Source organism: Schistocerca gregaria, chromosome 3 (genome assembly GCF_023897955.1).
Source record: "Schistocerca gregaria isolate iqSchGreg1 chromosome 3, iqSchGreg1.2, whole genome shotgun sequence".
Lineage (NCBI taxonomy): Eukaryota > Metazoa > Arthropoda > Insecta > Orthoptera > Acrididae > Schistocerca > Schistocerca gregaria.
The window spans coordinates 355,167,821-355,194,919 of record NC_064922.1 but is presented as its reverse complement, the minus strand read 5'-3'; the positions used below and the strand labels follow the sequence as shown (position 1 = coordinate 355,194,919).

General features: G+C 45.3%; 1 protein-coding gene across 5 annotated transcripts in view; it reads right to left on the bottom strand.

The window, feature by feature from the left end:
- The window catches only part of LOC126356243 (tyrosine-protein phosphatase non-receptor type 4), a 172,249-nt gene that overhangs the window by 54,857 nt on the left and 90,293 nt on the right, over positions 1-27,099 (bottom strand). For all 5 annotated transcript variants that reach the window (XM_050007069.1, XM_050007073.1, XM_050007070.1 and 2 more), the window contains exons 13-16: positions 24,999-25,166; positions 9,683-9,800; positions 5,346-5,591; positions 1,933-2,049 (exon numbers count right to left, since the gene is read on the bottom strand). In XM_050007069.1, coding sequence (XP_049863026.1) covers positions 1,933-2,049; positions 5,346-5,591; positions 9,683-9,800; positions 24,999-25,166 — 649 coding nt within the window. The remainder of the gene's footprint in view (positions 1-1,932; positions 2,050-5,345; positions 5,592-9,682; positions 9,801-24,998; positions 25,167-27,099) is intronic.

Sequence of the window (27,099 nt, the reverse complement as noted above, 5' to 3'; positions counted from 1 at the left end):
TAATGACAATAGCAAGGAGAAAAATGCTCAGGACGGAACCCTGAGGCACACCATTTTTCTGGATAAAGGTGATCGACGTATGACCCACACACATCTTGGAAACTTGGTCTTTTAAAAATTCTTGAAGGAAATGGACCATGTGGCCACAGAAGTCCCACGTGTGTGGAGTATGAAGGATACCAGCCCTCCACCAGGTGTCATAGGCTTTCTCCAAATCGAAAAACATGGTCACCGCCTGGGATTTCTACAGAAAACCATTCATGACATGGGTGGACAAAGTGAAGAGGTGGTCAACTGCAGAACACCGTGCTCGAAATCCACACTGTGCAATAGTTAGTAAATAGTGATACTCGAGTCACCACACCAGCCGGGCAAGAATCATATGTTCCATCACCTTGTAAATACAGCTGGTGAGAGAAATGGGGCAGTAGCTAGAAGGAAGGTGTTTGCCCTTACTGGGCTTAGTTATGGGTATGACAGTGGCTTCATACCAACGTCTGGGAAACATACCCTCTGCCTACATGCAGTTGTATGTATTAAGCAGAAAGTGTTTGCCTACAAGGTGCTGCAACATCTGAATGTTAATGGCGTCTAGCACTGGGGTGGTGATTGGTATAAAGTGAGAGCATAATTCAGCTCCCTCGTAGTAAAGGACGCATAGTAGCACTTCTGAGCTGAGAAAGTTATCATCTGAGCTGCTTACACTCTTTTTCGATGGAGGAAAGCAGGGTGATAGTGGAAGGAGCTCAAAGTCTTCACAAAAGGGCAGCCCAAGATGGAGATAGCAATAGGGTCCATGATGGCATTGTCTGGTACTGTCAGGCCGGAAACTGGGGAATGGATCTTGGTCCCCGAAAGATGTCTGAGGGTGGCCCACATGACAAAAGAGGGAGTGTAGCTGTCAAAAGAACTAGTGAATGAAATCGATCTAGCTTCTTTGCTGTCCCAAAGAAAACGACACTCCGCATGCATATATTTATAATGAATGCAGCTTGCCTTCATAGGATGATTGTTAAAAACACAGAGAGCAGATCTCCATGTGTGAATTGCATAGCAGCACACCTCAGTCCACGAAGGTACCGGGACATAGTGTGGTAAAAAGGAAGTGTGAGGAATAGAATCCCCTTGGTGTCGGTTTTTCTAGCAAGGCAGCACATAAATCAGGAAACCATAACAGTAATGCACCAGTAGCATCTGATGAAGACAAGCAGTCATCTCGTGGAAATATTGTGCAGTTTAAAGAACACTATGTGACTTAACGCCCCGGACCCAGTCAAGCAGTTATTACACAGGGAAAGCATCAACAACATAACTGGTGTTCCAGTGATTTAGTCAGTCTGCGTAGACGATAAGAGGGTCTTGCTGCATATGCATTACATGGCAATGAAGTTGATTAGTTTCTTGGTAAATTTGCTGGCGAATCTATGCTACTGAAGTAATTCACCAGATAGAGGGGCTATTTCCATGCAAGGCCTGCTGCACCAAGCAAGATACCCATAAAATTCCCTCTCTGGTATGTTTAAGGTCTTTAACTGTATTCTTTGTGGATGGGAAAGTATTCCCTCTTTTACCTTCTACAAAGGGAAGAAACTCAGCTACAAGTTCAAGATATTTCGCAGATTTTGTTCCTCTGTAGGATACCCTTGACACAGCAGTTTGCAGCTTATTTTCCAATGCAATACAACATCACTCATTAGACTGTCCAAAACCATTCTTTTTGCCACAGCTTCTCTATTATGTGTACTCTTCATATAAACAACATTGGAGTTTAAAACAGGCATTTCAAGTGTTCTGGATTCAGAGGTTTCTTGTCATTCTTTCAATGTTACCACTCATTGGTAAAGACTTGATTTGTATGTATGCATAACATTGTATGGACATATCAAAAGACTAAAGTTTCAGTATTACAATAACTAATATGTATGTTCTTACCTTGTGTTGCAATATATCTATTAATTATACCAGATCCAGGAATTTCCATATTAACATAGTTGGCATTTATGTAATCACCAGTGGTCCCACCTTGTAAAATTACCCTTGTTGCATCATCTGCAAGCAGTAAAATATTCACGATATGTAACTTAAATTACACAATCTACATAATATTTTTTATATTCTACTGTTGCCAACAGAAAGAAAAGATGAAAGATTCAGTGATATAAAGAAAATTCACAATGCGGGTTTAACCAAATAACTCTCACTGTTAACATATTTATCACAAATTCAATTAACTGAAGATTTCCTACAACAAAGTAAATTCAATTCACATTACATTTCAAATGCCTTTGTTTAAATCTTTATATAGCCACAAGTGGAATAAGTGAAACAATGTATCACAAAATGGCTTGAAATAGGTGAAATACCTGTAAAAGTTGTGCATGTATGAGTAAACCTTCACTAGTTGAACATTTTAACTTTTTGATGTCACATTCACTAAACTTACATCACTCGTCAATGGTCATGGAAATACCCAATGTTACATACATTCCTCTTCCATCACTCAAATTTACAGTACAAAATCATAATAAAAAGAAGGATAATACAGATATGAGATAGTTTTCTGAAATAATGTAAAAACTGGGATGAAAGATACCATGTAGAACAGGATAGGAAAGATACCATGTAGAACAGGATAGGTAACTGCTAATCAAATCGACATGCCAGGCAGCAGTTGCTTGCAGCAGAATGTCGATAAATGAAAAGTGAGATGTAGAATGGGGAGGAATAGGACAGGTTCAGAGTTATGAAAGATCATGCTGTGCTGCAACAGGTAGCTGCAAGAGGGAGCAAATTAGAGAATACGTATAATGGGCCAATATAGGAATGAGAAGGATATAGCAGGGAAAGAACACAAATCAGGATAGAGAGACTGGAGACAAAGATTCAAAGGAGGGAGCAGGGAGTACTCTAGAATGGAGAAGAAACATGGGGGAGTGAGATACTGGTGAGAAAGACAGGGAGGGGACAGAGGGGGGAGAGAGGGGGGCAGAGAGGGGGGAGAGAGGGGGGAGAGAGGGGGGCAGAGAGGGGGGCAGAGAGGGGGGCAGAGGGGGGGAGAGAGGGGGGCAGAGGGGGGAGAGAGGGGGGCAGAGAGGGGGCAGAGGGGGGAGAGAGGGGGGCAGAGGGGGGAGAGAGGGGGGCAGAGAGGGGGGCAGAGAGGGGGGCAGAGGGGGGGGCAGAGGGGGGGGCAGAGGGGGGCAGAGAGGGGGGCAGAGAGGGGGGCAGAGAGGGGGGCAGAGAGGGGGGCAGAGAGGGGGGCAGAGAGGGGGGCAGAGAGGGGGGCAGAGAGGGGGGCAGAGAGGGGGGCAGAGAGGGGGGCAGAGAGGGGGGCAGAGAGGGGGGCAGAGAGGGGGGCAGAGAGGGGGGCAGAGAGGGGGGCAGAGAGGGGGGCAGAGAGGGGGGCAGAGAGGGGGGCAGAGAGGGGGGCAGAGAGGGGGGCAGAGAGGGGGGCAGAGAGGGGGGCAGAGAGGGGGGCAGAGAGGGGGGCAGAGAGGGGGGCAGAGAGGGGGGCAGAGAGGGGGGCAGAGAGGGGGGCAGAGAGGGGGGCAGAGAGGGGGGCAGAGAGGGGGGCAGAGAGGGGGGCAGAGAGGGGGGCAGAGAGGGGGGCAGAGAGGGGGGCAGAGAGGGGGGCAGAGAGGGGGGCAGAGAGGGGGGCAGAGAGGGGGGCAGAGAGGGGGGCAGAGAGGGGGGCAGAGAGGGGGGCAGAGAGGGGGGCAGAGAGGGGGGCAGAGAGGGGGGCAGAGAGGGGGGCAGAGAGGGGGGCAGAGAGGGGGGCAGAGAGGGGGGCAGAGAGGGGGGCAGAGAGGGGGGCAGAGAGGGGGGCAGAGAGGGGGGCAGAGAGGGGGGCAGAGAGGGGGGCAGAGAGGGGGGCAGAGAGGGGGGCAGAGAGGGGGGCAGAGAGGGGGGCAGAGAGGGGGGCAGAGAGGGGGGCAGAGAGGGGGGCAGAGAGGGGGGCAGAGAGGGGGGCAGAGAGGGGGGCAGAGAGGGGGGCAGAGAGGGGGGCAGAGAGGGGGGCAGAGAGGGGGGCAGAGAGGGGGGCAGAGAGGGGGGCAGAGAGGGGGGCAGAGAGGGGGGCAGAGAGGGGGGCAGAGAGGGGGGCAGAGAGGGGGGCAGAGAGGGGGGCAGAGAGGGGGGCAGAGAGGGGGGCAGAGAGGGGGGCAGAGAGGGGGGCAGAGAGGGGGGCAGAGAGGGGGGCAGAGAGGGGGGCAGAGAGGGGGGCAGAGAGGGGGGCAGAGAGGGGGGCAGAGAGGGGGGCAGAGAGGGGGGCAGAGAGGGGGGCAGAGAGGGGGGCAGAGAGGGGGGCAGAGAGGGGGGCAGAGAGGGGGGCAGAGAGGGGGGCAGAGAGGGGGGCAGAGAGGGGGGCAGAGAGGGGGGCAGAGAGGGGGGCAGAGAGGGGGGCAGAGAGGGGGGCAGAGAGGGGGGCAGAGAGGGGGGCAGAGAGGGGGGCAGAGAGGGGGGCAGAGAGGGGGGCAGAGAGGGGGGCAGAGAGGGGGGCAGAGAGGGGGGCAGAGAGGGGGGCAGAGAGGGGGGCAGAGAGGGGGGCAGAGAGGGGGGCAGAGAGGGGGGCAGAGAGGGGGGCAGAGAGGGGGGCAGAGAGGGGGGCAGAGAGGGGGGCAGAGAGGGGGGCAGAGAGGGGGGCAGAGAGGGGGGCAGAGAGGGGGGCAGAGAGGGGGGCAGAGAGGGGGGCAGAGAGGGGGGCAGAGAGGGGGGCAGAGAGGGGGGCAGAGAGGGGGGCAGAGAGGGGGGCAGAGAGGGGGGCAGAGAGGGGGGCAGAGAGGGGGGCAGAGAGGGGGGCAGAGAGGGGGGCAGAGAGGGGGGCAGAGAGGGGGAGAGAGAGGGGGGCAGAGGGGGGAAAGGGGGCAGAGGGGGGAAAGGGGGCAGAGGGGGGAAAGGGGGCAGAGGGGGGAAAGGGGGCAGAGGGGGGAAAGGGGGCAGAGGGGGAGAGGGGGGGAAAGGGGGCAGAGGGGGGAGAGGGGGGAAGGGGCAGAGGGGGGAGAGGGGGGAAAGGGGGCAGAGGGGGGAGAGGGGGGAAAGGGGGCAGAGGGGGGAGAGGGGGGAAAGGGGGCAGAGGGGTGAAAAGGGGGCAGAGGGGGAGAGGGGGGAGAGAGGGGGGAAAAAGGGGCAGAGGGGGGAGAGGGGGAAAAAAAGGAGCAGAGGGGGGGAGAGGGGGAAAAAAAGGGGCAGAGGGGGGAGAGGGAGAGGAAAGGAGGACAGGAACTAATTGAGATTACAATACAAGGTTTGTTACAAGCTGAGGTACCACACACACAATACGGAAAAGATAATAGTGATGAGAAGAATTATAATGGCAAGGATTGTGAACCAGCCATTGAAATCAAACTTACATGGTGAAATATCACGGTATCTATTTTTGTTTACATTTTCTTGTTTCCTTGATTCATTTGTCGTCAAACCAGGCTTCTTCCTGTACAACTGCTCAAACTGTGCTATGAGAGCTCCACTTGCAAGTCCATCAGCAAGTAGCAGCATGGATTCAGCCAATGCATCAGCCTGGTCTATTCCATTTGTATGTGGTCGATCAGGAACATACTGATATGGAGGTTCCTCGATATCCTGAGCTTCATAAACCGCTAAAAAAAATAGTTCAGTTAAAAGTCAGTACAATTAGTATTAGTATCAAGAAGCACAAAAATGTATTACTGAACATAAATATTTTAGTGTCGGTAATTTCTGAGAACACTTCTCACAGAGATGGACTAAAAACAGTCTTGACTACAATAAAATATTTGCAATGGTAACTGGTTTGTCAGAATTTAACTCTTCGGACCATTTACACCATGATGGTAGGAAATAACAGCAAACAGAGCAGCTGTCGCAGCTCCACGAATGTCAACTGCTATGAGCAGTTCTGACCAAAACCAATTACAAATGTAAATAAATATTGCATTGTGGGCAAGACTATTTTTAATCTATTTTTGAAGTATTTTGGAATCACACTGAATTCACCAAAGAACAGCTGAAAAAAAAATGCTGTCTTCTCCAATTGCAAATACCGCTTCTAAACTGAGACCGTAGTTACTAAATCCAAATCAAAACAGATAACCTAAATTCAAATAAAGAAGCATTATCTATGAATTTCTTCCTAAAACACTGCAGGAGCATAGATGATCTGTTGAAAACTTGTACAGCACTTTGTGCTACAAGAAATATAAATTTCCCTCAATGTGAGGAAATGAGGAAGCTCATTAACAGCCTGCTAATAACAAGTGCCCTAGAAATGGAGCACAAGCTACAATACAACTATGACATGAACAGAAATAGGTCACATCCTTTTCAAAAATCATTTTGGCCTTCCTCCTTGGAGCAATTTAGAAAAACTGCAGAAAATTCAAATCAATTCAAATCTGAAAGACCAGATGGATATTTGAACAGCACTCTTCAATGAATGGGAAACAAGGGTCAGAACCATGGCACCATCCCACTCAGTTCTATTTTCTAGACTAGAAGAAACATCTTAATTAGCCTGATTTGAGCAACTTTAGGTGATGAACATTATATTTCAAAAGTGATTTGGACTATAACTCACAAGCTGCAAGAACATAACGAGAAAATTCCCAACTAACAATGTGACTGACATTCAGAAAAGAAAAGTATGTTTACTTTCATATACATAGACATCATTATTATTATTATTATTATTATTACTATTATTATTATCATTATTACTATTATTATTATTATTATTATTGATTGTTATAATTATTTTTTATTGTTATAATTATCATTGTACTACTGTTATAATATCTATTTTTTTCTTTAACATCAATACTGCATAATAGGCTATATGTCCTTAATGTTAAGTAGAAACTGTAACTCGTTCAAACTGAGTATGCCTGGTTAGGTGTAAGAGAGGGCCTGAAGGCCCTAATCTTGCCAGGTAAAATAAATGCATAAATAAATAAATAAATATTATTAGCTACAACCCTTAGAGAGAGAGAGAGAGAGAGAGAGAGAGAGAGAGAGGAAGGAAGGAAGGAAGGAAGGAAGGAAGGAAGGAAGAAATACAACCCACAGACTCCCAAAAATGAAATTCCCAGTTACACCAAGTTGGATCCTGCTTTCACTCAAACTGTGCAGGCAATATACTCAAGTATTGTTTGGAGACATTTCTCAGTGTGAATATGGTAGTAATTGGGCAATTACCTTTCTGTAACAATTAGTGGGAAAGACTTCCCACAGCTTTGCAACACTACTGAAGCAGCTGATTAAGTCCATGAACTATCACCCTCATTTGCTCTTTCATATTGTTCATTGCCCGCTTGAATACACAATTGCAAGGCTGTGGCATTCCAGGAGGCTGCTGACATTCCCACTGTGTACACACACTAGCAGGGAAACAACACTTATTCTGCTAGGGGACACAGTATATTATGGTTCACTTACTTTTTTTTTTTCAAATTTGTGTCATGAGCCCACAAATCTGTTATACGGTTAACGCAGCTCCAGCTAGCGTGTCTGTCCAAAGAGCAGCTAGTTGCACACACACACACACACACACACACACACACACACACACACAATTGTGCACAGGCGCAAACATGCACACACATGTGGGCAGTGGTGGACCAACAGCTTACATGTGGGCAATCTTAAAGCTGGACCATAGCTTATGTGATCACACTCTGCTGGCCAAGTGCCCAAGGGGCAGAGATGGCTAAGCAGCATGTGCTTGCACAGAATACACGCACTATGGCTGTCTGGCGGGTAGACTAAACCACTTCTGCCTGTCAGTGAGCATGACTATGGGTAAGCACCAGCTCCCTCCCCTGTGGGGGCAGTGTTAGAAAAGCCTAATATAAAAACATACAAATGCATAGAAGTGATATTGTAAAAATGACAAATCCTCACTGCAGCCATCACACACTTGCTGACAAATGCTCTGGAGATCAATGGTATTTGGTATGCTTTTTTTCTAATCACATGAGAACATTCATGTGAGAACATTCAGGAAAGTTCCCTTTTTCTTCTTCTTTTCTTATCCACAAATGACACATTTTTCTGTACCCTCCAACCTATTAAGTGATTTGCATGTTGCTGTTGCACACCACCACCACCACCACCACCACCACCACCACCACCACCACCACCACAGTAACAGGTATTTTCTGAGTTATGTATTATGTTTTAGTTCTCCATTCTATACTCCCACTGGTTTTCTGATCAGCCAATTTCATTCAATATTGAAGTGTGCGAACTGGCGCTTAAATCATCTCGTGGGGGTTTGAACTGTAGTTGAGCAGAGTTCATATGTTTAATAGTTGCATAAGTTAGTGACTTGATATAATCTGTTGCAATGGTGTACTCCTAGCTGTTTTGCTTGCAGAAGATAGCCTGTTACACTGTTGTCTTTGTTAGTTCCCATTGTATTATTCATTTTCCAAACAAATCTCACAGGGATAGTCAGTCCTTCAGTATCATTTTGAATACAGAAATGTGCCAGTACCTCAGAAGTATCAACTTACCTTTTAGGGCTAATGAGTACAGTATGACATACAAGATGCATCCTGTTAGACTTTAGATGCTAATTTATACTCTGCAAATCCGTGAGAAGCAAATGGCAAAGAGTATTTCTACATTGTACCATGTACCGGACTTCTTCCTGTTCCAGTCCTGCACAGAGGGCAGAAAGGACCACTAAAATGTCTATATGTTAGGAGTAATAAACCTAATCTTGCCTTCACAGATACTATGGAAATCATACATAGAGGGCTGTAGTATACTCCACACTGGTTCTCGAAACTTTCAAATTAGGTTTTTACGGTATAGTTGTCTATTTGCAAGCATCTATCAATTCAGATTTTTCAGCACTTCTATTATGCTCTCCTGTGTGTCAAACAAACCTGTGATGATTTGTACTGTTAGTGTAACTTGGTACAGGTCCAACACACTTGAGTAATATTCTGGGTTTGGTTATGTGAATGATTCGTAAGGAGTCTCCTCCTTACAATGAATGCATTTTTCCAGCATCCTACCAATGAACCAAACTCTGCCACTTGTTATACCTATGACTGAGCCTTTGTGTTCATTCTATTTCTCATACCCACAAACTATTACACCCAGATATTAATATGAATTTCATAATTTCAACTGAGACTCATTCATACTGGAACCATAGCATAGATTTTTGTATTTTCTGGAGTGCACAATGTTACATTCTTGAACATTAAATGTAAGTTGCTAACCTTTGCACAACTTTTGAAATATTATCAAGATTTCACTGGCTGTCTGAAATTATACATACAAATTTTCCTTCAAAGCAGTCCCATATCAGGCTATAGCCCACCACCCACATTTGATGCTAGATCTGGTGCACATTGGCAACACGAATAATTCATAAATTCTACAATCCATTCATGACAACAGATAATCGTTATACACCATTCCTCAATCGGCACAGTTCCTAATGGACCCATGAATTCAGCTGACAGCTTTTTTTTTAAAAAAAAAAAAAAAAAAAAAAAAAAACTATCCAGTTGTTCATAAACAGCAGTAAAGAAACCAAGTTCCCACAATGGCCACTTTCCCTAACTGTGTACACTGATGGGTGTTACACATTACCCTAACTCTTGAAATAAGAAAGACATTATGAACAATATTACATAATCACAAACTAACTGTTTATGTACACAGAGAAACAAGTGATTGCATTTATTTAACTCACCACTAGGTTTTACAGTCAGTATCAGTTCTCCAGAAGCAGAATCTCTTGTTTCACGGATCAAATTAACTACTTGTTCATGTAACATACCACTGATGTTTTGGCCATTAATGAAGAGTACCTACAAGGAAATAAATAGAAAATTTATATAAACTTCACACTTACATCAACTTTTAGTTATAGCTAAAAACAAACCAAAATAGCAAGTCTTCAACTCCTCTTCTCAAGAGTAAATAAAATTTCTATGCACCATACAAAAGACGTTTAAGCTTGGTGGCACACTATCTCGAAGACTTAAGTCACTGTACAGTGCCTGAAATTTGCAATTAATTTATTACTTAAATTAAGAGAGAGAAATAAAGAAACTATTTTATAACTAATTTTTAAACACTACTGTGTAGAAAAATTCATTGACTTGTTTCTATGAACAATTCTGTTTAACACACTTTTTATAAGCAAGAAAATGTTATCACAAAATAGACTGCCAACTGATTATTTACCCTGAAAGTATTTACATGCTTCTGTTAATATTCAGGAATTATTTTCCTTAACTGTCTTTCATTTATAATATTTAAAAAAGGAACATGTAATACTATGACAGAGGTGGTACAAATGTACACCCAGTATGTACACATTCCAGTCACAATGTGATCACTGCCTATGGTTGACATCAATGTGCAATAACCATTCGAAGACGGCTCAGGGCAGCACTAGCAGTGAAGGGCGTATAAAGTGATAAACAGTGAAGACATTGTCAAATGCAGAAACGGAGTGATTTATATGATGTCCAAATGGACATGATCATTGGCTTTTTGCCAAGAATTGAAGTATTTCCAAAATGGCTATGTTTATGAACTGTGTGTGTGCCACCATGGTTAAAGTACATCCTGCATGACAAAATGGCACTATGCCAAATTGGTGCCAAGGCAACTGTGATGCACTACAGACCATACATGACAGGGGGCTGACGATGGCTGTGGCAATGCATATAGGCATACAGACGGGCAACTGTAGAGCAACTGACCACCCAGATGAACCAACCCTGTCTCCTCGACAACATTTCAGTGAATACTGCGGTGTACGGGCTCCTGCAACAGGCACCTGGTCCATGCATCCATGTCGACTACTGTTTATTGGTGACCAAGAATGGAATTTTCAAACCAGGACCACAACTGCATATCTACTGAGTGGAGACAGGTGACCTTTTCAGATGAATTATGATTTATGCTCCATCAGACACAACGCCATTGGAGGGCACAAAGTGAAAAGCCTGAAAACAAACACCCTGCAACAAGGGAAGGAGTGTTGTGGTCTGGGGAATGTTTCGTAGTATTCCTTGGGATGATCTCATCACTATGGAAGGTACAGTGCTTCAACCCAAGTATACATCTATCCTTGGGGCCCATGTCCTTCCCTACAGGAAGTTTGTTTTCTCTCAGCATGATTGCATCTACTAACAGGACAATGCAATGGGTCTCTCAGCTCACAGCATATATGAGTGGGTAAAGAGCACCAGGATGAGTTTATTGTACTCCCCTGCCCACTAAACTTGTCAGATTTAAAACCAATCAAGAATCTATGGGACCATCTAGTTTGATAGAGTCATGCCATAAATCTTCAACCAAGAAATCTAGCGCAGCTGGTTACAGCACCGGGGTTGCCATGGCTCCATGTGACTGTCGGAACCTTCCATAACCTCACGAACACACTTCCTGTACTTGTGTTTACACAAGATTCTCTTATTTTAAATGAATAATTAAAATTTGCTGAATATTATGAGTAACATCAGTCAAAGACTTTAAAATGTAACAGGTTACTGGTTTTATAAAGTGAAGAAATTTTGTCATTTGCAATTTGCACAGGGACAATGCAGTCCAGTTACTGGGCTATCTACACTCCCCTCCTTCCTCCTGCCTTCCTTATCTTTATAGTACTATTAAGTATTATAAACTATTGTTGCACAGAACTTCAGATGAGAAGCTACTTTTGCCAATACGATGCTTAAGTGCCTAGTAAGAGATTAAACTTTATTTTAAAGCAATTTATTTTGAAAGAAAAACTACTGAGTACTAGTATGTTCTTTCCTAGTGCAATCAACTTTTATTCTGTAGAATTTCTTCAATCTACTTGCCAGAGGTTATCTCAAAGTATGAACATACTCACCAACTAAATATAACTGCTTGCAGAAGTAATCAACAGAAATCATTTCAACTTGGAAGTTACACACCACATCAAACATCCCTCTGATTAATGTTTGGCATTTCTCTCAGTATTTTGCCAATGCATAACATGACACACAGTTGACAGTTAAAAGCTAATTAAGAAGGTTGCATTATGGTGTTCTCATTTATCATTTTATAACATTGTGCACACAAATAGGGTACTCTGCTGTCACAACAAGATGCTACCAGCAATGTGCAAGAAAATAGTTTGCACACTCACGCAATTACATGGTGCAAGGATGTGGACAACCACCTCAAATTACCAGAAGAGGATTTATGTATTTTCTGACATTTGCAGGCAGCCATAATTGTTACAACCAAGCCAGAGTAAATGTTAACCATCACAATGAGTTCCACTTTCTCTCTGTGACAAGGTAACTATATATTTACTACTGAAAGTAATGTGGATACCATTAATATGAAAAAAATATGTGATTTACTTTAGCATAATTCATGATCATCACCAGTTTTCACCATGTGCAGTTTGACAATAATTGCAACATACTCTGGTACTGCGCGCCGTGAAATTTGAATCTGCGCCAGACGTCACGAACGTCGAAGACCCATAGAGGTCTCTGCACCATCGCGCCGTAAGCTGAGGCGGCATGTGCCTCCTGGTCCACTTTTAGTGTGAGGGTGCCACAACGGAACATGTGGTCCCAGCGGCCAATAGCGGCGCACCCAATAGCGTACTTAAGCGTCTGCCTCGCACTCAGCCAGCAAGTCTAATCTCGCATACATCTGTTTATACCTCACTTCGTGCTAGGCAGTTTACTTCCTTGTTCTGTGTACGAGTGGACGTGTTTGTTTCCTTGTGACTCCGTTCTTCAATCGTGTTGTATTCGTTCTTCCCTTCCTTGGTCGTGTCTGTCCTCTCCCATTGTGTTGTTCGCAGGCCTCTACGCGGGTCCCACAGTGCTTTCCGTCATTGCTACCCCATGACCCCTGGTCGCAGTTACAACATTTTGGCGACGAGGTAAACGGTGGTCGTCGTTGGTATGGAGGCGAAGTTGGCCTGTCTGCTGGAGCAACAGCTCATGCAGCAGCAGCAGCAGCTCCAGTTAGACATCATACAAAAGTTGCTGCAGTTGATAACGGACAAAGTCGATGCCTGGGATGTGTTACCGCACCGGCTTCAGAGTTCTCGGTTGTCTGATGCTTTCCCACGTCCGCCATCATTTCCACCCTTCTTTCTTCTCCGCAAGTTGACACCATTGTCCAATCCTGTGGTTCTCTCTTTCCAGGAGAGCTGCCTTTTGCTGGCAAACTATTATTCCCAACTCTACCGTGTAGTTGCCTCTCGGCTGGAGTTCCACCAATACCATAAACAGCATGGTCAATTGTGTCGTTCCTGGGTCACAGACTTACAGGGTCTCAGCCGTTGATGCGATTTTACATGCACCAATCAGCAGTGTAAGGCTTGGTATGCGGACTCCCTGAACTGGGATGTCGTGGTTCAGCTGGTTCCCGACCCTGAGGTCCATACTGCGACATTGAAACTTGATAGCCCCTCCTTTGAACAGATTCTCCGCATTGCCCACTCCTTTAAAACTGCTCAAGCGGCTAACGAGCGTCTTACGACACGACCGCAGGTGGCAGCAATCGCGGGGACACGGCGCGACATCAACGTGGCCTGGTAGACAGGAGCCTCAAGATACCGTCCATGATCTGCAATCGGTCGTCCCACAGGTTGACCCATCAGCGTGGAAGCTTTTCCTCACACTCCGCATTTTCACAGAGGATGTCAGTTTTCAGGTCGACACTGGGGCCACCGTCTCACTGATTAATGTGGCGACACATACACGGCTGGGCTCTCCTACATTGTCGCCTCCCTCTCATCGTTTGGTCGCCTACGGAGACGGTTCCATTCCACTTCTTTGGCAGTTCATCATCCAGGCGAGGTACAAGTGTGTTCCACAGCTCCTTACCCTCTTTGTCGTTGACCATCCGTTGGCTTCGAATATTTTTGGCCTGGACGCGTTTCAACTGTTTGGCTTTTCAATTTCCGATGAAGTTCAGGTCATTTCCACGGCTGTTCCCTTTCAGAACTTGGACAATCTGTGCTCCGCTTTTGCGTCTTTGTTTGCACCAGATCTCTGATGCGATTCCGGCTTTCAGGTGCACATCACCCTATGGCCGGATGCACAGCCTCGCTTTTTCCGGGCCCAGCCTCTTCTGGTGGCCTTACGAACAGCAGTCAAGCAGGAACTTGATCGGCTCCACTTACAGTGCATGGGCAGCACCACTGTTGGTCATACGGAAACCCAATGGGTCCTTTCAGCTGTGTGGGGACTTGGGCGCTTAGTTAATGCTCAGTCCCTCGTTGACACTTACCCCATTCCCCGACAGGAAGACCTTCTTGCCAAGCTTGCCGAGGGGACAGTATTTTTCCAAGATCGACGTGGCTGAAGCATACCACCAGTTGCCCTTGGATGCTGAATCTCAGAACATCATGGTTATCAACACACCTTTCAGATTGTATAAGTACAAGCACCTTCCCTTTGGTGTCTCTTCGGTGCCAGCCATTCCTGGAGCAGCTTACACAGCCTATCCCTGCATGTGTGAATTATCTGGATGACATCTTAGCCACCGGGCGTTCCCACCAGGAACATTTGCAAAACCTCAGCGCCTTATTTCACGCTCTGCAGTCCTGATGTACACGGTACGTTCCGAAAGTAATGCAATTGAATTTCCCGCGCCGCTCCTAGTAGTCGGAGTGGGAGCGGGCCAGATGGAGTAGGTGGGGGGGACGCTAAGCTTTGCCGCGAAACCGGTTTCAGTGCTCTCCGAGCTGTGGAAGCGGCAGGACGTCTGTTATTGTAAACCTCTGCGCACCGACCGTGTCACGGAAAAAATGGAATCGACGATCGAGCAACGTTACGCGATTAATTTTTGTGCTAAACTGAACAAATCTTTTGAGGAGACTAACAAAATGATTCGTGAGGCTTACGGGGACTCTGCTCTGTCCTACTCACAAGTTTCGAGGTGGTTAAAGGCCTTTAAGGAAGGCCGGGAAGAGATTCACGACGAACAACGCTCTGGGCGGCCGTCAACCAGCAAAACCGACAACAATGTGGCTCGTGTGCGACAACTGTTGGACTCTGACCGTCGATTGAGTATCAGGATGGTTGCCAATGAACTGAACTTGTCGTCTACTGTTGTTTTTCGCATTGTTACTGAAGATTTAGCGATGAGGAAAGTGTGCGCCAAGCTCGTGCCCAAGGTGTTGTCAGATGACGAAAAGACCAACCGAGCGGAAATTTCAAGTGAACTTTTGCAACGTGTTGAAATTGAACCTGATTATTTGGACAACGTCATCACTGCTGATGAAACCTGGGTTTTTGAATACGACCCAGAAACAAAACGCCAAAGCTCTGAGTGGCACACTGATCAGTCCCCCAAGCCCAAAAAGGCAAGAATGAGCAAATCAAAAGTGAAAACAATGCTCATTGTCTTTTTCGACAGCAAAGGAGTGGTCCATAAGGAGTTTGTTCCTCAAGGACAGACAGTTAACGCTGCCTACTACGTGGATGTGCTGGAAAGACTCCGCAAAAGGGTCGTCAGGACGAGAAAGGACATCTCCGCTACCTGGCAACTCCATCACGACAACGCGCCTTGCCACAACGCGCTACGAGTCCGCGAGTTCCTGGCCAAACACCAGGTGCCAACGCTGCCCCACCCCCCCCTATAGTCCTGACCTCGCCCCAGCTGACTTCTTTTTGTTTCCTAGGATTAAGTCAGCCCTGAAAGGAACCCGTTTTTCGTCCATAGACGAGATCCAATCCGCCGTGACGAAGACCTTGCGAGAGGTCCCAGAGGACGCCTTCCAGGGCGCGTACCGGTCATGGCAGAGTCGCTGGAAAAAATGTGTAGAGGCCCAAGGACAGTACTTTGAAGAATTTTAAGTGTTTGTGCAAATCTGTTCAATAAATTACTTTAAAAAAAAATAATTGCATTACTTTCGGAACGCACCCTGTATGCTGTCGGCTGGACAAGTGTTGCTTTTTCCAACCGGAAGTGGAATACTTAGGCCACTGGCTTAGCAAAGTTGGCATTCGCCCTTCGGGTCGTAATATCGCAGCCATCAAGGACCTTCCTCATCCCAAGGACTTATCTAAACTGCAGGTGTTTTTGGGCAAGGTTACTTATTACTTCAAGTTCTTGCCCCATGCTGCCTCCATTGCTCAACCCCTCAATCTGTTGCGTCGCAAACGGGTACCTTTCGTTTGGTGGTGATGCTGAAGGCCACCCCTTGTCTTACTCCCTTCTCTCCGGACTGCCCCTTGGTTGTGGCAGCTGATGCGTCAGCATACAGCACTGGGTCCGTACTCGGGCACTGGGATGTCGATGGCTCCGAACAGCCCATCGCTTGACCCCAGCACAACGGAACTACTCCCAAGTTGAAAAGGAGGCCCTGGCGATCATGTTTACTGTCCAGAATTTCACACCTATCTCTTTGGGGCAAAGTTCACCCTCCTGACGGACCGTAAACCCTTGGTTACACTTTTCGGACCCCATTCTCACCTTCCCGAGCAGACGGCTCAACGTCTCCAGCGCTGGCCATTGTTTTTTCGTAATTACATTTACACCATCCGGTATAAGCTCACCGCCCACCATGCTAATGAGGGACACTGTCACATCTCCCAGCAGCCCTGATCCCGCCTTTGACCAACAGGAGGTCCTCTGCTCTGATTCTGCCCCCGGGATGCACTGGACAGTCTACCTCTTATGGCTGCTGACGTTGCTGCAGCTACCCGCTGCGACCCTGTCTTGTGACAGGCTCTCAACTACGTGGCACACAGGTGGCCGTCCTATGTTACTCGTCGGATGCAGTCCGATTTCAGCTCCTGGCGCCACCTGTCCCACAGGCTCTCCGTGGTCAATGATGTCCTCCTGTTGGCCACGCAGTCTGATGCCCACCGGGTGTCATCCCTACGGAATTGCGGCTTCGAGTGCTCAGTTTGTTACACCGCGGGCACTGGGTTGTGTCCCATATGAACGTTTAGGCTCGCCAGCATGTGTTTTGGCCCGGCATCAATGGCGATATTGAGCGCCTTGTCTGTGGGTGTACTATCTGTGCACATCACCAGGCAAGCCCTCCTGAGTCGTTTGCACCCTGGCCTTTGCCTCGCTGGCCCTGGGATCGCATCCGTATCTATTTTGCGGGCCATTTTTGGGGTCCATGTGGTTACTCATCGTTGATGTCTACTCCAAATACCCATATGTTGTCCGAATGGCATCCACCACCATGGAGGCTTCACTCACAGCCCTGGCCCAGGTTCTTGCCATTGGGGGCCTGCCCCACACGTTTGTCTCTGATAATGGTCCCCAATTCACAGCATCCTCCCTCCACGACTGTTGTCAGGCCAACGGTATCAAATATATCCTTATCCCCCCTTTCCATCCTTCGTCCAATAGTGCAGCGGAGAGGCTTGTCTACACTTTTAAACAGGAGAGGCTTGTCTACACTTTTAAACACCAGTTGACTAAAGCGGTCGACACATCTCCAACCAAGTCAGCCCTCACCCTGTTTTTGAGCACCTATCGCACTACACCAATTGAAGGACGCAGTCCGGCAGAGCTGCTTCGTGGGCAACAGCTGCGGAGCCTGCTCTATTTGCTCATGCCATCATCCTCCCGCCCCCAGTCTTGGTCCTCGCAGCAGTATGCCCCTGGCATGGCTGTGCGGGTCCGCGAGTACAGGCGCAAGGCGGGTTGGACGCCCGCCATGGCCGTCGCGGCCCATGGGCAGCGTTTGACGTCAGTACAGACATCGAAAGGCTTCGAGTACCACCATCATTATCGGCTCTGCCCTTGTGCTGCCACAGGACTCGCACCGCTGCCTCCTTCCTTACCTCCTTTGGACGTGGTCCTCACGTCACTGTCCCAGCCCTCCGGTAGTCGTCTCCCCGCAGGCCTGCCGGCGGCCCTCCCCGCCTCCGGGTGTATTGGCGATTCCCTCCCCCGCCCTGGACTCTAGATCGGCTATCATGGATACCTTGGGCGTCCCTTCCTCCCCGCCACTTGTGGTTGATACGCCCAGTTCCTCTTCCCACTGCCGCCCTCCTTGGCACCGTCCGGGGCGTTTCCGCCCCTACGCGCAAGTTTCAGGGGGGAGGGATCTGGAACCACGCACCGTGGAATTTGAAACCGCGCCAGACGTCATGGACGTCGAAGACCCATAGAGGTCTCTGCACCATGGCGCCATAATCTGTGGCAGCGCGCACCTCCTGGTCCACTTTTAGTGTGAGGGCGCCACAATGGAACACGTAGTCTCAGTGGCCAAATAGCAGTGTCCCCTATAGCGTACTTAAGTGCCTGCCTCGCACTCAGCCAGCGAGGTTAATCTCGCGTACATCGGTTTACACCTCGCTTCGCACTAGACAGCTTTCTTCCTTGTTCTGCGTACGAGTGGATGTGTGTGTTCCCTTGTGACTCTGTTGTTCGATCGTGTTTTATTCGTTCTTCCCTTCCTTGGTCGTGACCGTCCTCTCCCGTTGTGTTGTTGTTTGCGGGCCTCTCTGCGGGTCCCACCGCGCTTTCCGTCATTGCTACACCGCGACGGTCCTGGTTACAGTTACAACACATACTGCAACCAATATCTCCACCAATGGCCTTTCAGGAAGACCACACAGTGCCTCATACAACTACAGACTCATCAGCTTGCTTCGAAGCAACAGAGCTGTTTCAATGAGACGTGTTTACCAAATGTACTACAACTGAAAATGTATTTTATGCTGTAGAAAGCACAATTCAGCATTTATTTAATGAGTTCAAATAAATACACAAATATTTGCAACCAATCTCTCCATGAAACTTCCTGGCAGATTAAAACTGTGTGCCCGACCGAGACTCGAACTCGGGTCCCGAGTTAGAGTCTCGGTCGAGCACACAGTTTTAATCTGCCAGAAAGTTTATATCAGCGCACAATCCGCTGCAGAGTGAAAATCTCATTCTGGAATCTCTCCATGCTCATCTTTACATCCCACTGACACACAAGTCACTGAGGTTGTGGTAACTGAAAAGACTTGAACCAGGCGGTGAGGCTCCCGGCCTAGCCACTCGCTCATTATGTAGCAGTACACAGAGCCTACAATTAGTCTTTACAGGGCGTGATTAAAACAACTGTTACTACAGTCCTCACTCGATGGACACATGGCAAGCAATTGCAAACAAACTAGAACCTACAAAGTCACTAAGTGGGTTTGTGGACAGTGAATGCAAATTAAGACTGAAGTACTGAATGGACAACCAATACAAAATATTAAGGATGATAATGTATCACCAGAAAGTGAATTCATATTTGTGATGAACGGAGGCCAAGCTTAAGCGTTGCCATTGCCTTTTTAAGATACTTATATTTTTAATATATTTTTCCCATGTGGAAGTTTCTGGGAAAAATATATTAAAAACAAAGATTCCAAGACTTACCAAGCAGGAAAGCGCCGTTAGATAGGCACAATAAAATACAAACACACACACAGAATTTCTAGCTTTCACAACCGACGGTTGCTTCTTCAGGAAAGAGGGAAGGAGAGGGAAAGACGAAAGGATGTGGGTTTTAAGGGAGAGGGTAAGGAGTCATTCCAATCCCGGGAGCAGAAAGACTTACCTTAGGGGGAAAAAAAGGATAGGTATACACTAGCGCGTGCAGACACAGACATATCCAGCCGCACATACACAGACACAAGCAGACATTTGTAAAGGCAAAGAGTTTGGGTAGAGAAGTCACTCGAGGGCGGAAGTACACAGGCAAAGAAGTTGTTGAAAGACAGGTGAGGTATGAGTGGCGGCAACTTGAAATTCACAGAGGTTGAGGCCTAGCGGATATCGAGAAGAGAGGATATACTGAAGAGAAAGTTCCCATCTCTGGAGTTCTGATAGATTGGTGTTAGTGGGAAGTATCCAGATAACTCGTACGGTGTAACACTGTGCCAAGATGTGCTGGCCATGCACCAAGGCATGTTTAGCCACAGGGTGATTCTCATTACCAACAAACAGTCTGCCTGTGTCCATTCATTCGAATGGACAGTTTGTTGATGGTCATTCCCACATAGAAAGCTTCACAGTGTAGGCAGGTCAATTGGTAAATCACATGGGTGCTTTCACACGTGGCTCTGCCTTTGATCGTGTACACCTTCCGGGTTACAGGACTGGAGTAGGTGGTGGTGGTGGTGGTGGTGGTGGTGGTGGTGGGAGGGTGCATGGGACAGGTTTTACACAGGGGGTGGTTACAAGGGTAGGAGCCAGAGGGTAGGGAAGGTGGTTTGGGGATTTCATAGGGATGAACTAAGAGGTTACGAAGGTTAGGTGGATGGCGGAAAGACACTCTTGGTGGAGTGGGGAGGATTTCATGAAGGATGAATCTCATTTCAGGGCACGATTTGACGAAGTCGTATCCCTGCTGGAGAGCCACATTCAGTGTCTGATCCAGTCCCGGAAAGTATCCTGTCACAAGTTGGGCACTTTTGTGGTTCTTCTGTGGAAGGTTCTGGGTTTGAGGGGATGAGGAAGTGGCTCTGGTTATTTGCTTCTGTACCAGGTCGAGAGGGTAGTTGCGAGATGCGAAAGCTGTTTTCAGGTTGTTGGTGTAATGGTTCAAGGGTTCCGGACTGGAGCAGATTCGTTTGCCATTAAGACCTAGGCTGTAGGGAAGGGATCGTTTGATGTGGAATGGGTGGCAGCTGTCATAATGGAGGTACTGTTGCTTGGTGGTGGATTTGATGTGGACGGACGTGTGAAGCTGGCCATTGGACAGATGGAGGTCAACGTCAAGGAAAGTGGCATGGGTTTTGGAGTAGGACCAGGTGAATCTGATGGAACCAAAGGAGTTGAGGGTGGAGAGGAAATTCTGGAGTTGTTCTTCACTGTGAGTCCAGATCATGAAGATGTCATCAATAAATCTGTACCAAACTTTGGGTTGGCAGGCCTGAGTAACCAAGAAGGCTTCCTCTAAGCGACCCATAAATAGGTTGGCATACGAGGGGGCCATCCTGGTACCCATGGCTGTTCCCTTTAATTGTTGATATGTCTGGCCTTCAAAAGTGAAGAAGTTGTGGGTCAGGATGAAGCTGGCTAAGGTGACGAGGAAAGAGGTTTTAGGTAGGGTGGTAGGTGATCGGTGTGAAAGGAAGTGCTCCATCGCAGCGAGGCCCTGGACGTGCGGGATATTTGTGTATAAGGAAGTGGCATCAATGGTAACAAGGATGGTTTCCAGGGTTAACAAATTGGGTAAGGATTCCAGGCGTTCGAGGAAGTGGTTGGTGTCTTTGATGAAGGATGGGAGACTGCATGTAATGGGTTGAAGCTGTTGATCTACGTAGGTAGAGATACGTTCTGTGGGAGCTTGGTAACCAGCTACAATGGGGCGGCCGGGATGCTTGGGTTTGTGAATTTTAGAAGAAGGAGACGGTAGGGTTCGGGGTGTCGGTGGGGTCAGTAGGTTGACGGGGTCAGATGAAAGGTTTTGTAGGGGGCCTAAGGTTGTGATGATTCCTTGAAGCTCCGCCTGGACATCAGGAATGGGATTACCTTGGCAAACTTTGTATGTGGTGTTGTCTGAAAGCTTACGCAGTCCCTCAGCCACATACTCCCGACAACCAAGTACCACGGTCGTGGAACTCTTGCCCAGCCGGACGAATGACGATGGATCGGTCAGCTTTCAGATCACGGATAGCTTGGGCTTCAGCAGTGGTGATGTTGGGAGTAGGATTAAGGTTTTTTAAGAAGGATTGAGAGGCAAGGCTGGAAGTCAGAAATTCCTGGAAGGTTTGGAGAGGGTGATTTTGACGAAGAGGAGGTGGGTCCCACTGTGACGGAGGACGGAACTGTTCCAGGCAGGGTTCAATTTGGATGGTGTCTTGGGGAGTTGGATCATTAGGAGTAGGATTAGGATCATTTCTCTTCGTGGCAAAGTGATATTTCCAGCAGAGAGTATGAGTGTACGACAGTAAATCTCTGACGAGGGCTGTTTGGTTGAATCTGAGAGTGGGGCTGAAGGTGAGGCCTTTGGATAGGATAGAGGTTTCAGATTGGGAGAGAGGTTTGGAAGAAAGGTTAACTACTGGATTAGGGTTTTGTGGTTCCAGATTGTGTTGATTGGAATTTTGAGGTTTTGGAGGGAGTGGAGCTGGAAGTGGGGGATTGAGTAGATGGGAGAGACTGGGTTTGTGTGCAATGAGAGGAGGTTGAGGTTTGCTGGAAAGGTTGTAAAGGGTGAGCGAGTTGCCTTTCTGGAGGTGGCAAACCAGGAGTGGATAGTTTTTTGAGGTGGAGGGTGGCATGCTGTTCTAATTTGCGGCTGGCCTGTAGGAGGGTGCTCTGAACAGCCGGTGTGGATGTGGAAGAGGAAAGATTGAGGACTTTTATTAAGGATAGGAGTTGACGGGTGTGTTCATTGGCTGAGTTGATGTGTATATATATAATCTCTGTGCAAAAAAGCGAGAGTTTAACTAAATGGTTTGTCTCCAAAATGTCTGACTAAGAATTTAGACTTCTAAAAAATTGTCATCTCCTTCGCAGTTTCACAAGGTAGGTTGTCAAAGGAACTCTTAAATGTCCTTTTATGCCCATCCAATTTCAACTAGAGCAGTTTAAAACAGCATTACGAGATGTCTCACTAGGGAATACAGAGGTACAAGTCACTTAAGAATGGAATAAACACATAGTGCAGAGAAACTAAGGTGAAATGTTTACACAAAAAATGTGAAGAAATCGAAAAAGAAATCATTGTTGGAAGGATTTATTCAGCATATAGAGAAGTCAAAACAACCTTTGGTGAAATTAAAAGTAATGGTGGTAATATTAAGAATGCAATGGGAATTCCCCTGTTACATGTAGAGGATAGAGCATATAGGTGGAAACAGTACCTTGAAGGTCTCACAAGGGGGAAGACTCATCTCATGACATGATAGAAGAAGGAACAAGAGTCAACAGGGAAGAGAGGGGGGATTCAGCAATGAAGTCAGAGTTTAAAAGAGCTTTGGACAACTTAAGATCAAAAAGGCAGAAGGTCTAGATAGCAATGCATCAGAATTTCTAACATCACTGGAGGAGTGGCAACGAAACGACTAATCACACTATTTACAATGTATGAGACTTGCGATATATCATCAGACTTCAGAAAATAATCACCCACACAATTCCGAAGATAGCAAGAGCCGACAAGTGCAAAATCATTACACAATCAGCTTAGCAGCTCACGCATCCAAGTTGCCGACAAGAATAACATACAGAACAATGGAAAAGAAAATCTAGTATATGTTAGATGATGATCAGTTTGGCTTTAGGAAAGGTAAATGCATCATCAGTGAGGCAGTTCTGACACTGCACTTGAAATGGAACCAAGACTTACAGAAAAATCAAAACAAAACTTACAGAAAAATCAAAACAAAACTTACAGAAAAATCAAAACAAAACTTACAGAAAAATCAAAACAAAACTTACAGAAAAATCAAAACAAAACTTACAGAAAAATCAAAACAAAACTTACAGAAAAATCAAAACAAAACTTACAGAAAAATCAAAACAAAACTTACAGAAAAATCAAAACAAAACTTACAGAAAAATCAAAACACATTCATAGGACTTGTCGACCTGGAAAAAGTGTTTGACAAAATGGTGCAAGATGTTTGAAATCTGGAGAAAAATAAGGGTACGCTACAGGGGAAGATGGGTAATGCACAATATGTAAAAGAACTGTGAGGGGACAAGAGGAGTGGAAGACCAAGAATGAAGTACTTGGATTAAAAAGAGTGTAAGACAGGGATGAGTCTTTTGCCCAAAAATAAATAAATAAATAAATAAATAAATACATACATACATACATAGAAAGGGAGGGTCAAGAATGAGATTACAATTCAAAGTGAAAGGATAGCAATGATAGGATTTGCTGATGATGTTGCTATCCTCCATGAAAATGCAGAAGAATGAATGGATGGAACTAAGAGTCTAATGAATACAGAATATGGACTGAGAGTAGTCAATGAAAGACGGCAGTAATGAGAAGTAGCAGAAATGAGAACAGTGAGAAACTTCACATCAGTCAGGGATCACAATGTAGACAAAGTTAAGAAATTCTACTACCTAGGCAGCGAAATAACACGTGATGGGCGAAGCATGGAGGACATAAAAAGCAGACTAGCATTGGGAGGGAGGGGGGACATTCCTGGCCAAGAGAAATCCATAGTATCAAACACAAGCCTTAAGCTGAGGAATAAATTTCGTTTGGAGCACAGTACTGTATGGGAGTCAATTATGGACTGTGCAAAAACCAGATCACAATAGAATCCAAGTGTTTGAGATGTGGTGCTACAGAAGAATGTTGAAAATTAGGTGGACTGACAAGGTAAGAAATGATGAGGTTCTCCACAAGATCAATGAGGAAGGGAATATATGGAATACACTGATGGGAAGAAGTAATCGGATGATAGGGCATCTGTTAACAGATCAGGGGACAACATCCATGGTACTAGAGGGGGTTATGGCAGGTACAAACTGAAAAGGAAAACAGATTGGAATACATTCAGCAAATAATAGAGGACTTAGGTTGCAAATGCTACTCTGAGATGGAAAGGTTGGCACAGGACATGAATTCCTGGTGGGCCACATCAAACCAGTCAGAAGACTGATGACTCAAAAAATATAATCTGCACAGACTTTCAAAGAGTAATAGTAAAGTGCTTGGCAGAATGTATTTCTTACCAGTGTCAGTGCTCTATTTTTTGGTTTCATTAACAAACAGAAAAACATTAAAATTTAGAAGAAACATCATGAAAATAGCTGAAGAAATCTTAGGACACATATGAAATGTAACTGATAACTACATTAATAAAGATGTAATTTCACTTACCTACAATGTACAAACTCTACAGACATTTACCATAATTACATAACAAAATTTTTTGACAGTTTGAAAGATAGATACAGACTAGCCTTCGAAGCAAACTGCAAAAAATTCTCTTATTAATCCACAAGTAAATTCATTATCTAGCAAAATAATCAATCTGTACTGCACAGTTAAAATCATTTTAGGCTTCTGCATGCCGTAGAAGAATGGTGAAGAAGGTTTAACATTGATGAAACTCCATATGACGTACCTGATCTCCCTCATTCAGTTTTGGACAGCATCTGTCAGCTGGTGTATTAGGGACCACTCTGGATACAACAATTGGCATATTTAAATTGGCTCCTCCTTTAACATTGAACCCAAATCTTCCTTGTTCATCAGGTGTAATTCTTATAACAACCAGACCTTCTTCAGAAATCTAAGAATAAAATATTGCAAACTTAATATCTTTCTTCAGGTAGTCATTTTATACTTACAATAAATACTTAAATCCATAGTCCAGACTGAAATTACATGCAACTAAATCCAGAAAGACTCACCACCCAGCAGCAGACAAAAAGCAATCTCTACATTTATGAGATTAACAACAACTAATATGGAACCTAAGATTCTTCATTTTTTAAGAGCAGGGAAAAACTGTTCATTTCTATTTCACCCAGTTTCATTGCATCCAAGTTGACTTATTAACATTAGTTAACTTTCTTAGCGTGGATTTCTTCTGAAGAGCTCTGAAGGCGAGTTGGCACTTGTCTCATACAACACAAATACTTCAAGAATGTGTCTTGATAACTTGGTGGGTCTCTACTTCCAATTCCAAACTGTCTCATTTAAATTACCTAGTAATGAAATTTATGAATTTGGTAGTGCCTCAGACTCAATTTTCATCATTATCACACAGGGGAACTGTCAGAAGTTACAGAAGAAAGCAATTGATAATTCTAACAGCAAGTGAAATGGATGTCACAAGAAAAATAAAAAAATTATTAAATAATAATATCAGTAAAGCTATAATTATCCAAAAGGTAATGTCAACTGCTGGAGATGAAGTATGCAATTCAATATTTTCCACTGAAATTACTTGATCTCAAAAGGCTGATAGTAGCCTTCCATGCAAGTAACTTCAATAGATTGTATCTGCATATTTCACGTACTGTACTTCAAAAACTATGGCGGTGGTTTAAAAAATGAAATACATTTTAAAATAAATTAATAATAAACAATGACACACATTTACACTTGAGTTAAGGACATGTGAGGCACTCTTTTTACCACCTCTTAGCAGCTGCTCAGGGTGGGATAAATATAGTGCCGCAATCTGTACCCAGAGAAAATGTCACTATTCTCCTCAAAATGAATAAAATAAACTCTCTGGGCATGCTGACTTCAAGTAACATTCTTCACAGTCCACACTGCATGTCAAACCTTTTACTTTTCATCATTGGCACAAATTTGATGCTCACTAAAACTGCCACCACAGTTATCAATTCTTAACAACATACAAAAGCTACATCGCTAACTGTGCCCTCACTACAAATTATTTCCATCATACTCAAGTTCGTCTGGAAAATCCTAGGCTGCATTTGTGTTTTTAAAACAATGGACTCAATAGTTTGAAGAAATCAAAAACTAACTATAATTAGCGCATTCTGATAAATAAGAGATCCGACAGACCAGACACAGTCAACTGCAAATTACCAGAGATATTTTTTGTTAATAAAAACATGCCATATCTGAATTAGAATTTGCCCATAACTTGCTGCTGTTTCTGGCAATATATTGTGTATTGGGGATCTCGTCAGTGGTTGATGAAAATAACATATTTCATTTTACCTCTTTTGCATGGTGTCCCATTTGTGTACATTAAATAGTTGCTTTAGTTTTTCATAAAAGCTATCTTGAGAGCCTTCAAAATCCGACAAGTACCTGTTTTGCAGTGCTAGAAAGTAGATACAAAGTATCAAAAGAACAAAGCAAATATGAAGTATCGAAAGAACACAAAACTCCTGATATTTAAAAAATTAGGGAAATTAAAGAAAATAATTGAAATATTGCAAGGAAATTACCCCAACAAACAGAACAATCCAATGGTGAACCATTCTCCATATGTCACAAAAATGTAATATTATGAAATTATATATACCACAGTAAAAGTTAAGTGGTTGTTACATAAAATATTTTAAATCAGTCAGGGTAGAGAATACTGTTCAAGTTACATTAAGTAAGTCTTATTTGTCTACTTTCATTTGTTTCAGCACATCTGCATTGTTATTGCAGAACCTGAATATTTGCATCAGCATTGGAGCACCACAACACGAATAACGAGAAAGTTACCTGACTGGGAATGAGGTTTT